This window comes from Sinohyriopsis cumingii, chromosome 16 (assembly GCF_028554795.1).
Source record: "Sinohyriopsis cumingii isolate HCF-2022 chromosome 16, ASM2855479v2, whole genome shotgun sequence".
Lineage (NCBI taxonomy): Eukaryota > Metazoa > Mollusca > Bivalvia > Unionida > Unionidae > Sinohyriopsis > Sinohyriopsis cumingii.
Genome location: NC_142976.1, coordinates 5,047,818 through 5,062,316, shown reverse-complemented (window position 1 = coordinate 5,062,316; position 14,499 = coordinate 5,047,818). Strand labels below are relative to the sequence as shown.

Here is a 14,499-nt window from a genome sequence, read left to right as displayed (position 1 = left end):
GTCAAGATTTCCCACCTTGTGTCACACTGCAAAGCACTACCTTTCTGCACCACCTATGAGTGTACCAAGCGAACGTCTCTTTAGTACAGCTGGTGATAACTTCAGTGAAACGAGAAGCTGCCTTAATGCCGACAACATGGAATGATTGGTTTTTTGAAAGCTAATGCATCATTCAAGTAATTAACTTTACTGTAAGTGACAATTTCTAAGTTTAGTTAAATTAGTTCCATTCCTAGTTTACACAGATTGGCAGAAGGATGCAAAAATTACATCCAGTTAACTGTTTACTTTCAGTTTATGTATTAAATTTACTGAACTGAAACTTTTGCTTACGTCTGAAATTTTGAATGTTGTCGGTATACCTATTTTGTACACTATCCGTATTCGTATCTGACCAAATAGTTGGTCCAATTATTTGTATTCAGCTGAATAGTGATAATCACCTATTTGGTACAGACCTCTATATATATATATATATATATATATATATATATATATATATATCCGGGCACTTAACTTACATGAAGAGTTCATATGAATTTATACAAAATTCTAACTTGCTACTACGAGTGACTACTTCACATTGAAAGTGCCTTCCCGTGTCCCAAGTATGTTTAGTGGAACAGACAACAGAGCAAAATACAACTTCCATACAACATTGCCACTGATCATGAACCGGACAATAATCTGTAACAAAATATGGCTTAACAGTTTATTTCAAAGCAATTAAGCATAATAATGATCGATCATTTACTCAGCTTAAAAATCAGCCCAATGGGCTCTCTCTCCCACAGCAATGTTGATAGGATCAGCAAACACAAAATAACCCTTGCTATTATCAGCCAATGAAGCGGTTGATCTCTAACTGCCTTAAAATTTTAATTTCCTCTATTAAAAATTAAACTGCCCAGTTGTGATAGTCTTTGTAAGTTTTACAGAGGCATAATGCATGAAATGTGACATACAATGGGCAACAGGTGAAAACTATAAAGTCACCTGACCATAAACCAGATAACCTAATAAGACTACTCTAGTTACACTCACATCTTGCTCGTGCAGACTGATCTAACACTTGGCTAAGAATACTGTTTTTCATCTCTTTCATCTTCTCCTTTGTTTCTTCATCATCTTTTTGGGATGGTCCACCTCCTTTCCTCTGGAAATGCAGAAACACCAGTTCAGATTTATGTATATCAAACAATGAAAGACTTATAACAGTAGTTACTTAGCACCAGATTTATGTATGTCAAACAATGAAAGACTTATAACAGTAGTTACTTAGCACCAGATTTATGTATATCAAACAATGAAAGACTTATAACAGTAGTTACTTAGCACCAGACCAAAGTCATGTTGTACACATAAATTATATTAAAAAAATGCACCATTACTGTTCATAAGACAACTGCTTCTATCCTTCTAATTTTCTAATATATTCACCATACCACCAAAGGTTCATTCCCACTCATACGGCCCTACATTCAGGTCGTTAGGAACTTATTAGTCCCAAGACCTGAAGGCCAAATTAATTAGTGTTCTTTGAACATGTAAATGCCTGGGGGATGAGGCACTAATTCCTTCCCCCAGGATCAATTAATTAGCGAGCTTTGCTGGCATTAACTCCTCGTGCATGCCCTGACAGGCAAAAACGACATTAATTTAATTAGTCAGTCAGTAAGGCTCAATCATTACAACCATCTAACCCAGCTCCTGGTGGCCCAAGTGGACTGTTCTATTCACACGTCAGCCAAACGGCCAAATGCTCAAAATGGCAATCTGGGTTAGAAGGATTCTGTTCATAATTAAATTCTTTTCAGTGAATATAGAGGAAAAGTGTTTTCATAGTTTTTTTTTTCAAGCTTTACAATGATCAATGTTGGTCAATGACTGGTGGTGTGTACCTCAACCTGCATCCAATGATTAATGGAACACATGGATGTTATATCGGTTACATCAGGTGCAGTTTTGTCAAAAAGTTCTTATAAAATTTCAGGGTCTACTCAATCGCCTAAAAATACCATAAATGACACCTGCACCATATTTAATTATTTGCTATGAGAGGCAACAGTAGGGCATGAATGACTGGAGATAATTGACCAATGGGTCTAAATGACCTTAACCTTTCATCAAAGCATGCAGTCTTGAACCATGCCATATAACCTATGTTACTGTGCAGAAAACATACTTCTTCTTTTAGTCAGTGATCTTGATCTTTGACCTTTGGTCCCTGATATTGACAGGCTTCTTATTTACCTCAAGTGCAAGCCATCCAATGATGGAGAACTCAAATTATTGTAAAGAATACATTTTTCTTCTTTCAATCACAGTAAATTTGATATTTGAGTTTTTGATCCTGAAATCAATAGGGCTCTTCCTTATCGTAAGCACAAACCTTCTGCAATATTTGTTAACTGTAGATTGTGGACAACTCACGCTACTGTGCAAAAACTACACTGGTAAGAGACAGATGGTTGTGCAGACAACATCAAAATATACTCCCTGATATGACGAGCATATAAAAAGTAACTGCCTGAACATGTGATATAAAATCTCATGAATAAACTGTAAAATACCCCACCAAAGGATATGACAGAATTTCTTAGGATTACTTTGAAAAAGATTCATTAGAGTACATATTTAATGAACTAAACAGAATGCAAATACTTCACAAATTTCCTTTTGCAGCATTATTGTATCAAACAATTCATCTGCTTATATTCATGTAAACACAATTCCATGTAGTGGAGTTTACTCTGAGCTTCCTCACACTGTGATATTTTTAATTACGTTGGTGTGTGAGGTAAGAGTGAATGCCTTACTAAAATATTTGAATTGATCAAAACAATGTCATAGCCTTTAATGCTGTATTACACTGGGGCTTCCATAATTCAATGACCTTGTATTGACCTCTACCTGCATGAAATTGATAAAAAGAATATACATCTTCTTAGACATAACAATTAGAATACCAGATATACTCACATATAAGTCCTTTCGCGTACAAGCCAATCCCTAAACTGAATAGGTATAAACACCAAAATGTGCATGAAACACGTATAAGCCGACTTAAAACTCTGAGGCATCTCAAGATGTATGAGGTAAGTTCTAAATGCATTTATTTAGGCAAATTTGTGTTTAAAAAAATTACATGTATACTTATCTCGAGGTTGGCGTGCATGATTATTAAAAGGAAATGGTATAAATTTGTTTGAAAAGTAATTTATTTAATTTTCTGTTTTCTTATTGTTTCTGCCTAATTTAGATTTGTGTATAATTTGATCAAACGATGACAAGAATTTAGCAATCGCGAGTTCCTGTAACATTACCTCTCCCTTTTGACTCGACTGTTTGTTTATGCATTATTGCATTGGACATTTTATATCAGTGCACCAGTAATTACGTTTTTACTCTGCTTTGAAATTGTAAACACCTAAACTCATTAAAATGTAATCCCAGTATGTCAACACAAGAAACAAACAATACAGTTGGATTCAACGCTCGCAATTAGGCTACTGAACAAATTTACATAATGGCGCCACCACATGTACATTGCAGGTTTAATTACACGCTGAATTAAGTACATCCCTTGGAGTTGAATCATGGGCACCATTGCACTCAACTTTTATGATCTCTCCAAAATACAATAATAAAGTTTCGGAAATAATGCTTCGAAAATTATGCTAATACCCTAAAAGCTGAGTTGTAGTTTGCTTTGATGTAAGTGACCTTACACCATACCTGTCAACTTTCACTCCAGGAGGGAAAAAAAACTCCCGAATTTTGGGATCGCTCCACGCCTACATCCCGATTTCATAATATCTTCAGATTTTTGCAAAGAACTCCTGATTATTACATTATGTCTTCGATTTTCATTTCTTCTAAACAAGAAAAGTCCTACATGTTCTGTTGTATCACATGTGAATTATTGTGACAAAATAATTATTTTACTATAAAGAATTTGCTTCTTCACTAAATAGAATGTTAAGTTAAAACATTATTCACTTAAATTAATGATTTTTTTTTTACCTCTACAATAATACAAAATAAAAATTTAACCAGAACAAAAAGTAAACCACAACAATAAAATCGTCCACAATTAATTTCAATCCCATGAATGATCACTACGTTTCTTTAACTCCATATGCTATAGCTCCATTCCCACGAAAGAAACTTGCACGAGTGAACACCTGACATTTTTATACCATATATACCAATGTTAAACTGGTAGTTACTGGTCAAAATTCCCTCCAATCACAAGCCAGTTTCAGGGTTTTAATGATTAACTGGCCTGTACTGCTGTCGCAAAACGAAAGACAAATTCACCAACTATCAACATATGAGGCAATGAAACATCAAGCTTTCCATTCTGTGGAAAAGTATGTTTGTTTAGCTAAAACACAAAACTAAAATTGATTGATATTATTCTTAGTTGATCTCTATGAGAATTTTAGCCTTTATTATTACCACTCTTCGTGAACATATAAATTATGATAGTTATGTGCCTTGTACAAATAAACGTGTGTACCTTTTTAAAAATATTACCTCAATTTGTAGGATTGCTTATATCACTGAAAATGAGCAACTCATGAGCTCGTGATTCAGCATAAATGAAAACAGCTATTAAGGACTAGCTGAAATGTTATCTGGAAGAATGCAATTTGGTCGAAACAATGAATAAAGCAAAATCTGCATCTATGTTTGGGAATAAGTAAGGATTTAAGTGACGCTATGCAAGCTCTGCACTGTGTAAGTACTGTACATTATAGTTTAGCATGGTCTCCCTGGTAAACTCAACCAGCCCACAAATTATAAAGTCTGTATTTACCTTTATTTAACTTCGTGTTGGAGAAATCTGAAAATATGCACATGCAAAATAATGACGAAATTAATCATAGTACTTTATAACAGTTTAATAATTGTCAGGTCATCGAAAGTTACTTTTTTTTACATGCCTATGTCTTAGGACATGGAAAAAAATTATTGTTTCATGTCCCAAACTTTATAGCCATTACAGTAGTCAAAAAAAGACCTGAAAACTGTCACATTTACACATTGGCCTGCGGATACGCCGACTCCCCTTCTTCCAGGCCTTTATTTTTTCCTAAATTATTCAGCTTATACACGAGTATATATGGTATACAGTACAATTTTATTCATCATTCAACATATTCTACCCCTGTTATGCAGCATTGATCAGTCACATATCACAAATGTTGTGATCAACTTAATCCTCCTCCTTCATCCTTCATACATCGTATCACATGATCACTGATTTGGACCATTAAGGAAAATGTAGGTCACAAGATGTTTGATCATATAAGCAAACAACATGAAAAAATGGCCAAGTACAAAGTCTAGTTTGTAAAGGCTGTATTTTTATTGGTTTAAGTGGTGATTGAATAAAGATATGTAGTAGGTTTTATTTACTGTCGACAATTTTGACAAATTCTACATCTTCATAAATGTTTCTTACATTTCTCCATTTATTACAAATCAAGGCATGGACATTAGTTTAAAGCATTGATTCTCAAACTATGGTACATGGACCAATGGTTAACCACAAGTTCCATTCAGGGTGTCTGCGTGAAGTTTTACAATAGTTAGCCTACAACATTCAGAAAGCCCATAAGTGGTTAGTAGAGATCTCATTAATCATTAAGTACATGTACTATGCAAAGACATTCAGCATGTTCAAGTGGTCTGCAAAAAAAGCCTGACAACCACTGGTTTAAAGAATTATGGTAAAAAATTCTAGATCTCATAAATATTTGCAAAGACCAAAATGGAAGAAATTTTAAAATGCAAACCCTCATGTTATATTTTAGCTCCCATCTAAAAGTAGTGATACAGTAATTACACGTGCAAAGTTACCAACAAAACTACATGCAGAATCTGCAAAACTGTGAGGATGTATGCAGGTAATACTTGTACAATGTCACACACTTACAGTTCCAAAACAGCAAGATATACTGTTTGCACAAGGGGTTTTAGACTAGGTGAAAACTGGTATAATTAAACCAGCTTACTACATAGGTTTATGCAACTAAATATAACTTTAATCATTGTACAGTATCCATACTGTGAATGTGGAATTGGTGAAATAGACAACTGGATTCTGACATAAGGGATTGAGAAAACCAAACCACTCAATAAATTAAGGAGTGATCCTAAAGTTCAGAAAGATTTGCATTTGGCAAAAAATGGGTCAAAACACACATAAAAACTTCATTTTATGAAAATTTAAGTTTATACCAAGAAATCAAACATAATGATAGAAATTACACTGAATTTATTACAACTCTGATTAGCACAACTTTTGTTGTGCATTATAATTTTGATGTTAGACTCAACATATGTGATTGTTCAAGAGATAATATCATTGTCAGGCCATCTACTCCAGTTGATTGTTATCTAGTGACACTGATATTCAATTAAAATTTTCATATATATCATATGCAAAGAGGTAAATGTTGAACAATTTGGCAGAATTGGAAGAAAAGAAAACCAATGCATGTCATTTATTTTTGTGAAATGAGTAACATGAATAGGAATATTGACATAATGAAGAACAGAAAACTGATCAATAGCATTTCTCTATTTAACAAACATATATTTCTTGACAACAAACTCAATGCCAGTTCATTCTCCAATTCCTCATATTAACACTTGCATCTAATTCATGAGCTGTTTAACATTTCTCAAAATAATGGCAAGAATTATTTTTTGGGGTCATTGATGTTATTTTAAAGATATGAAAATTGATTATAAATATATTATAAGATTAGCACAACGTTGATTAGCAAATGTAAGTTCCTATTTGCTATTTACACTTTATAAGTTATAACAAAAGTGTAAATACGGCAATTGAGTAAATTGTTATCTCACATCAATGTATACGTGCACAAGAACACTAATGTATATACACTACTGGTTTTAAGAGTAACATAATTTCATAATGTGACAAGAATATATAATTTCATGCAAAAATGGCAAGGGGTGGGGGGCTTGATAGAATGGTACAGAAAGGCCTCTGAAGTAAATGGAACATAGAAAAAGTCAATTTATTCTTAATCTGAACGTTTACAAAAACAAAAACAAAAAAAACATCTGTGGGAAACATGAAAATTTGCAAAAAGAGAGACCAATATTAAAAATGGTTGATGGTGCAAGTGTTTTAATACATCCTGTGAATGTATTTCAAACAAAGTCATAAAGATGAGCTCATTTTTCAATTCTGCACACTCAGATTATGCAGAAAACATTCCAGTTTCATATATTTTATAATTCTGAAATAATCATCCCCCACTGCTAATAAGAGTTATGCCACTTGATCTTTTTTCCTTTTCTTCAGTTTTTGTCAAGTGCACGTATACTGAAACTCAACATTGCAAATACCAGATGCTGATCAGTGTTTACCTTCTACGTATCACTGAAGACAGATTAAAAGCATGGTGAGCAGGCTAGTTGTCTACCCCACTGGTGCTTGACACAAGCTTAATGTTAAAAAGCCCCAGCAATAACCTGAAGGAAAAATGCTACCAAGTGACATAATTTCCTCAGATTACCCCCATTACCTGTTCTGACATAGGACCCTGTCTATCATACTATAAAAGAGACAAAGTAAGCAACTTAAAAAAGCTTTGTCCCTTGATCTCCTTCTGCTATTTCCGCCTTTGAAGACAAATCATAATCTATGGCTTGTTTTACTCCTGATATATTTTTCTATTCATCAAGCCATCATTTACTATTCTGTGATGCACCAAACTGAAGTTACAGGCTCTGAAAGGTATGAATTGTGCCCACCAGGACAAACTTATATGCAATGACATTATGTGCTCCATTTACTAAGAGATATGGTGTTGGCAACGCTATGATACATTCCTTCATTAATCTGAGAACAGTGGTAGATGCAAATTTAAGTTCCTATTTACTATTAACTCATTTCAACTTTAACTTTAAGAATCCTGTTTCAAAGAAGAATTATACATCTGTCATCTTATGTCCACACAGATCGATTACAAATTACACTCATTTTCAAAACATCCTGACATTGCGACACACCTGTTAACAATGAAATATGATTGGTTCAAAGGGTAATACTTTAATAACACCCATGCCTCTGATTCATGATGTTACTATGTAAAAATGGGTAATAGGGTAGTCCTATAATATAAGACCTCTGCATTGATATTTATGTATTGGGTGTAGAAGTCTTGCTGCCTAAATGATGGTGCTGTGTAGCATGTATTGATGTTGACTGACATTGTAAAGAAAGTCAGATTTTCAGAAATATCTCACACACCCGGCAGCGAATAACAGTGCTTTTCTACAAATTTGAGTTATAATGTATTAGACTGTACTTACTCTCATGTCCTTTTCCTAATAAATTCAAATTCTCACACAAGCAAATGGACATGTTTTCAAGTTTCGTTGGCCATTAAGCGATGAAAGCCAGGTATACAGAAAAATCAAGCTCAGCTGAAATATTATTCTTTAACGAAACAAATAAAATATATTATGTCTACATAGAGGTCTCACCAGGATTTTACAACTAGGAGTCCAGGACTCCATTTATGGTAAAAATAGGAGTCCTGCCAGCAAAGGTTGCTGTTGTTTCCCGTAAGCATTTGGGGCATAACTGAAGTGGCTAAATGTCAAGATAAGAAGAACTAGTAGTTGTCATAGTTTAATTTTCCAAATTCGTTACACCACTGACATATAGCTCTTGTCTCTCCATTAGAGTCTGATTGAATTTTGTCAATCCAAAGAAAGGTCTTATTCCAAACACTAAGCCATGCATCACACACTTTCTTACAATTGCCTACTGTTCCATCTAAACAATCAGTTCTAGGAACTTCAGCACTCTTCTGAATCTCATTACAATCTTTATCAAGTGCCATTTAACCCCAAAATACTTATCGAAATTTGCAAATGTCATTCCATGTAAGTTTTGATATGTCTTGGTCTTGAGGTCCTGTGACCTACTTATTCGGCTACACTAGGAAATGAACAAGATAATGAATGCTAAAGTTGTTCACTTGATGTACTCTTATAAATGACCACATGTACATCTCTGGGTCTTTCTGCCTCCGAATTCAGTCATTGTAAATATCAGCAGATTTTCCCACCACTCAGCAGCTAGTCTCAGTCTTTGAACTTTCCTCCCAGTTACTGTCATTTTCTTCTGATGTACTATAATAATGACAACATGTACATCTTGGGGCCTTTCAGCCAATGAATGATGTTACAGTAAATATCAGCACAGCTAAAATGATCAATTGATCAACACATTTTCTCACTCAGCAGGTAGCTGAAGCAGGGCTGGCAAGCCTTTGAATTTGCCACACATCTATTAAGTGCATATGGAGGACTCCTACATAATTTATTTTCTGCATTCCAGATAACAATTTTGTGTCCAAATATGCGTGATCAAGCGTTTCCAAGACCTCTGTTTATAGTGCCTACTGGAACAGTAAGCAATGTTTCACTTCGTTTAAGAAACATATACCCACATGAACCTACCTGAAAATACTTCAGCACTGAACAAATTCAAATGTATGACAACAGAACATACACGCATCCACTTGCTTGTGTCAGATTTTGATTCCACCAGGATAAAGACAGCAGGGTAAGTATTTTAATTAGACAGTGACATAAATTTGTGGAAGAGTGTCGGTATTGGCTACTAAGTATGTGAAATATTCCTGAAACTTTAACTACTTGTTCCGATGTCAACCGACATCAGAACACGCTACACAAAGCCGCTATTTGGGCAGTAAAACGTAGCACTAAAACATAAATAGCATGTGATATGTCTTGCATTGTAGGACTAGGTAATGGAAGTAATCTGAGGACATTTTGTCACTTGATATGATTTTTTTATCTTCTGGTTACTCCTTTATTTTTAACATTAAGCTTGCGTCAAGCACCTATGGTCTACCCTGAAAACTTGCGCTTGGTTTCAAACGCAAACAAGATGATTGTTTTAGAGGCGCCAGGCAACAATCGGTTAGGTACACTACTGAATGAAATGACTAAGTGTTATATATATATATAACATCACAAAGGGGCATATAGTACAGAATGCAAGCGATGCACAGCTCCATTCCGCTGTTCCTCGAAAACGTGTTACAGACGCTAATATATTAATTTCAGCCTCAATATAATATATGACATTAAAGGACACAAGCTACCTTGTGAAAACATAACAAAAATGTATAGTCTATAATTAATATACATACTCCATACTGCGTTTGCATTTCAGCCAACCTTCTTGCTCTTATTGCCTCAAGTTCGTCGTCCCCCATGTTTTCCGTTGTATATTCTGTAGTTATTTGTCTCGTTTCGATCAGACTCTCGCGTGGTTCGGTGAGAACTCATAATAGACTGCCTGTTGTTTAACATTGATAATCTGAGAAAAATAAACTCTCTCTTTCTCTCTCTCTCTCTCTCTCTCTCTCTCTCTCGACGAGCTATTTTCCCGACGCGACATAAAAGACTACACGTTTTAACGGTGTTGTTTCTACAAAGGTTTTAAGGACACAGCAAAACTACCTAATATGTGATAAAAACAAAAATAATACGTAGAAATGAACATGAATTTACCTACCCGAAACCATATGCACGAACTGATAATTGTACATAGAGTTCTTTTTGTTTTCTTTTCTTCCAACCTGAGCAGTGAATGGGGCCACTTTAGCGATAATGGGAATTACCATTACAGGACACACACGCACGGGACACTTTAGCGAAAACATTTTTAAAATCATCCTGGGCCACTATAGCAACTATAGCAACAAGACAAAAGGTTAGGTTGTTAATTAGGGACAATAGGAATGGAACAGTTGGGTGATGTAACGGTAGTAGTGAAAGGGGTGAGATTAGCGTCAATGGGAATTAGCATTAAAAACACCCCCTGGGCGAGATTAGCGTCAATGGAAATTTAACATTAACCACCCTGGGCGAGATTAGCGTCAATGGAAATTTAACATGGGCAAAAAACCCTGGGTAAGATTAGCGTCAATGGAATTTAACATTGGAGAAAGGAAAAAAAAGGAAATATTGAGATTAGCGTCAAAGGCATTCGAACAATGGAAAAAAAATAATATCGATTCTAGGGACAAAGGCAATTGAACATGGGGAATAGAGTTTGGGTCTGTCTAGGGACAAGGGGAATTGAACATGGGAATAGAGTTTGGGTTTGTCTAGGGACAAAGGGGAATTGAACATGTTAGAAAAAAAAACTACTTTAGGGACAAGGGGAATTGAACATGGGATTTTTTTTTTTTAAATTTTTTTTTATAAAGGGGTAGGCAATCGAAAGGCTATCTCTTTTCGAGAAATGTGGGTGGCCCTGAAAAGGGCCTTTGGGTTTATGTTAATATTAATATTAACATAGACGGCATCTGTCACATCTTCTTCTTCTTAAACTCCTTCTAACTGCAGGTCCATACACAAGTACCCTCTTGAGGCATCCTTGTCTTTCTATGTAAACTCTTCTCATCCATAGACTAGTATCTGTCCTATCAACAACAGTCCACTTGGACCGGACATACATGAGCATGTCCGTCCTAAACATCATGGAAGACACAAGGGTGGATGATTCAACTGTGGTCCACATCGTGAGGCGACGAGAACAGGTGAATCAATGCAGTGAACTGCGCTTATTTATAGGTAGAGGAAGGATTGAAACGGATTGAGTCCATTCACAAATCCGAACACGCGTTACAAAATTCAGTCAGTCCGCATCCAATCCGAAGAGAGCAGTCTGTGACGTCATGTGGTCTATATAGATTCGCTAGCGCCTGTGTGCTGTCAATCTATGCGACAGTGATTCAACATGACGGAAACTCAGAAAACGATCCATTGGGGTGCACCAGCAGTGGAGACCGCCCAAGGGAACCCGGACTTACTTTCAGAAGAGGTACATTGGGATTTTGTGGATTTTCTTACCTCGCAAGAATTTGTTCCGGAACCTTCGTCTCATTCTTCATTACCGCAAGTGGAGAATTTTAGACAGAGACAGAAAGAAGAATTGGAGAAATTTATGCAACGACAAAAGGAAGCGGAACAAGCTTTTCTCCTACAGCAACAGCAACAGCAACAAGAAGAGGTAAGAAAAAAACAACAACAAGAAGAAGTAGCAGCAAAGAAACAAGAGGGTGAAAATCAAACGGCTACGGTACTGTTGGACATTTTAGCGGAGTTAAGAAGTCTGAAACAAATGTATCAGACTTCTTTATCACGACCGAAGAGAATACGACCTTCCCGAGCTAAACACGCCAACCCTGTGACTAAGCCTATCGTACCACCCTTAGTGATTTCAACCCAATCATCATCATCATCAGAAGTAGGCCTCGGCCGTGGCAAAGGCTTAAGGCAGTTAAAGTTGATTGCTTAAACTCACCCCTACACCAAAAAAGGCCCTTTTCAGGGCCACCCACTTCTCTCGAAAAGAGATAGCCTTTCAATTTGCCAATAACTCAAAAATCAACAAACAAAAAAAAAACATTTTACCCTTATAGTACATGTCTGTGTATGAGTGCGTGAGTGTAGCTTCTTATTTTAAAATCAAAACTCAAAGACACTTACCTTATATAATTAATGTATTCTTTTCTCCATAGTTACAATCCAATTCACAATTCACAACAGAACAATTTATAAATTACATTCACTTCTTCTGTTTCTTTTTTTTACTCTCTCTTTTTTTTCAATTTCTTCACCGTCACAGTCTTTTCCTCCTCTTCCTCCCCACTTTCTTCCCTTCTTCTTTTCTTCTCCTGTTTCTTTTTCTTCACCTGGCTGCTTTCTTCCTCTGAAGAATCTCTCTCTTCTTCTGAAGAATCCCTCTTTTCTTCCGACTCCTCTTGTTTCTTTTTTGGGCAATCTGGAGACCAATGTCCTTTTTCTTGACAATAATAACAGGTATCTTGACTTTTGTCTTTTCTAGCCCCGGTTTTTGTTCTTTTTTGACGGTCTGGACACTCTGAAGACCAATGCCCTTTCTTCTGACAGATACAGCAAGTATCTTGACTTTTATCTCGAAAGGAAGGAGAGTAGTCCGTCGGCTGGAATGAAGAGAATTTTCTAATGACCCCTCGCAAAGCTCTGATGAAACGTTCCATATGGGTAATCTCTTCCATCGTTGTGCTCGGTTTGAGAGTGAAATGAATAGTGAAAGGACAAGACACACACCCTTTTTATATACTCTGGTTTGTCATGACTATAAATTAGCCTATGGTGTTTAAACTTGAGTCATTTGACGTTTTGCACTCAAGATGAAACGATCCTATTCATTCGAGAAGAAAGAAGAAGAAGAAAGTAAGAGGCAGAAACGTGATCTATCGCCTCGTACCAGAGCTGAAGTCTTGGCACAAATTCATGCCAGTGATTTTGAAGAGGACATGAGTGAACCAGAATCCGAACCCTCTAAACAAAGTTTACCACCCTTAGATAACCCTGAAAAGTACTATTCCATTCGAGAGACAGAAAAGCGCTCCTCTAGAAAATTTAGAACCACGGCTTACACCTACACAGTGAAGTTTAAAGATTTCAAGTCCGACGTACCATTGGAGAAAGCAGAAGGGTTTATCACCGAGATGTGGGATTCTTTGCTCACTGCACTCAAGCGACAATGTCAACCCAAAGAAGACGATCGCTTGACACTATCCATAGATCACGACAGCTTGAAATCCCCTGTTTGGATCGAGTTTAGCAGACCCGCAGAACTAACCCCTTCCAAAGTCATGGACAAGATTCAACACGTACAACAATCTAATGACCAGTTTGACATCACCGATGGTAAAGCCACACTGAAAATGGCCCACGTCTCTCCTCCTCAAGGGACCGGACAACGCAATAAGGTGTTATTGGTGAACGACCTTCGCAGCACCAAAAAGAGTCTCGTCCAAATTAACAACCCTCAAGACCAGATGTGCTTAGCCCGAGCCATCGTGGTGGGACGAACCTATACCAACAAGAACGAAACGGCAGAATGGAAAAGAACCTGGAAAACTATTCAACAATCGGACCGAGCCAAACAACGAAACGAAGCAGAACTCCTGTTGAAACAAGCTGGCCTGTCCAAAGACACACCCTGTGGCATTCCTGAAATGCAAAAATTGCAAGATGTCCTAGCACCACGCTACACCTTGAAAGAGCACCCTCAAGAAGTGCGTGGGCCTCTGTTGTTTCGAGGGAAAGACTTTAAGGACGGAAATACATTCATGTATTATCACGATGACCATTTCGATACCATTACCAGTATCACTGGATTTCTGGGATACAGTTATTACTGTGAGAAATGTGACTATGGCTATAACAATCGAGAGCAACACAAACATTGCGGATGGAAATGCCCAGGATGTTTGGCCTCTCCACCCTGTCTGAGCGAAGGACAAGAAAGAGTACATTGTCCTGCTTGTCTGCGCACGTTTGTCAGCCCTGCCTGTTACCAACAACATCTGAAGACGCAAGGTTCACAGCAGAAATGTGCTTGTC

The 14,499-nt window shown here is 36.6% G+C and overlaps 1 protein-coding gene across 1 annotated transcript in view; it reads right to left on the bottom strand.

The window, feature by feature from the left end:
- The window catches only part of LOC149779858 (programmed cell death protein 5-like), a 29,846-nt gene extending 19,503 nt beyond the window's left edge, over positions 1-10,343 (bottom strand). Inside the window, exons 1-2 of the mRNA XM_089936529.1 lie at positions 10,242-10,343; positions 1,045-1,156 (exon numbers count right to left, since the gene is read on the bottom strand). Of these exons, the coding sequence (XP_089792655.1) occupies positions 1,045-1,156; positions 10,242-10,307 (178 nt within the window). The 5' untranslated portion in view covers positions 10,308-10,343. The remainder of the gene's footprint in view (positions 1-1,044; positions 1,157-10,241) is intronic.
- Positions 10,344-14,499: the final 4,156 nt, after the last annotated feature.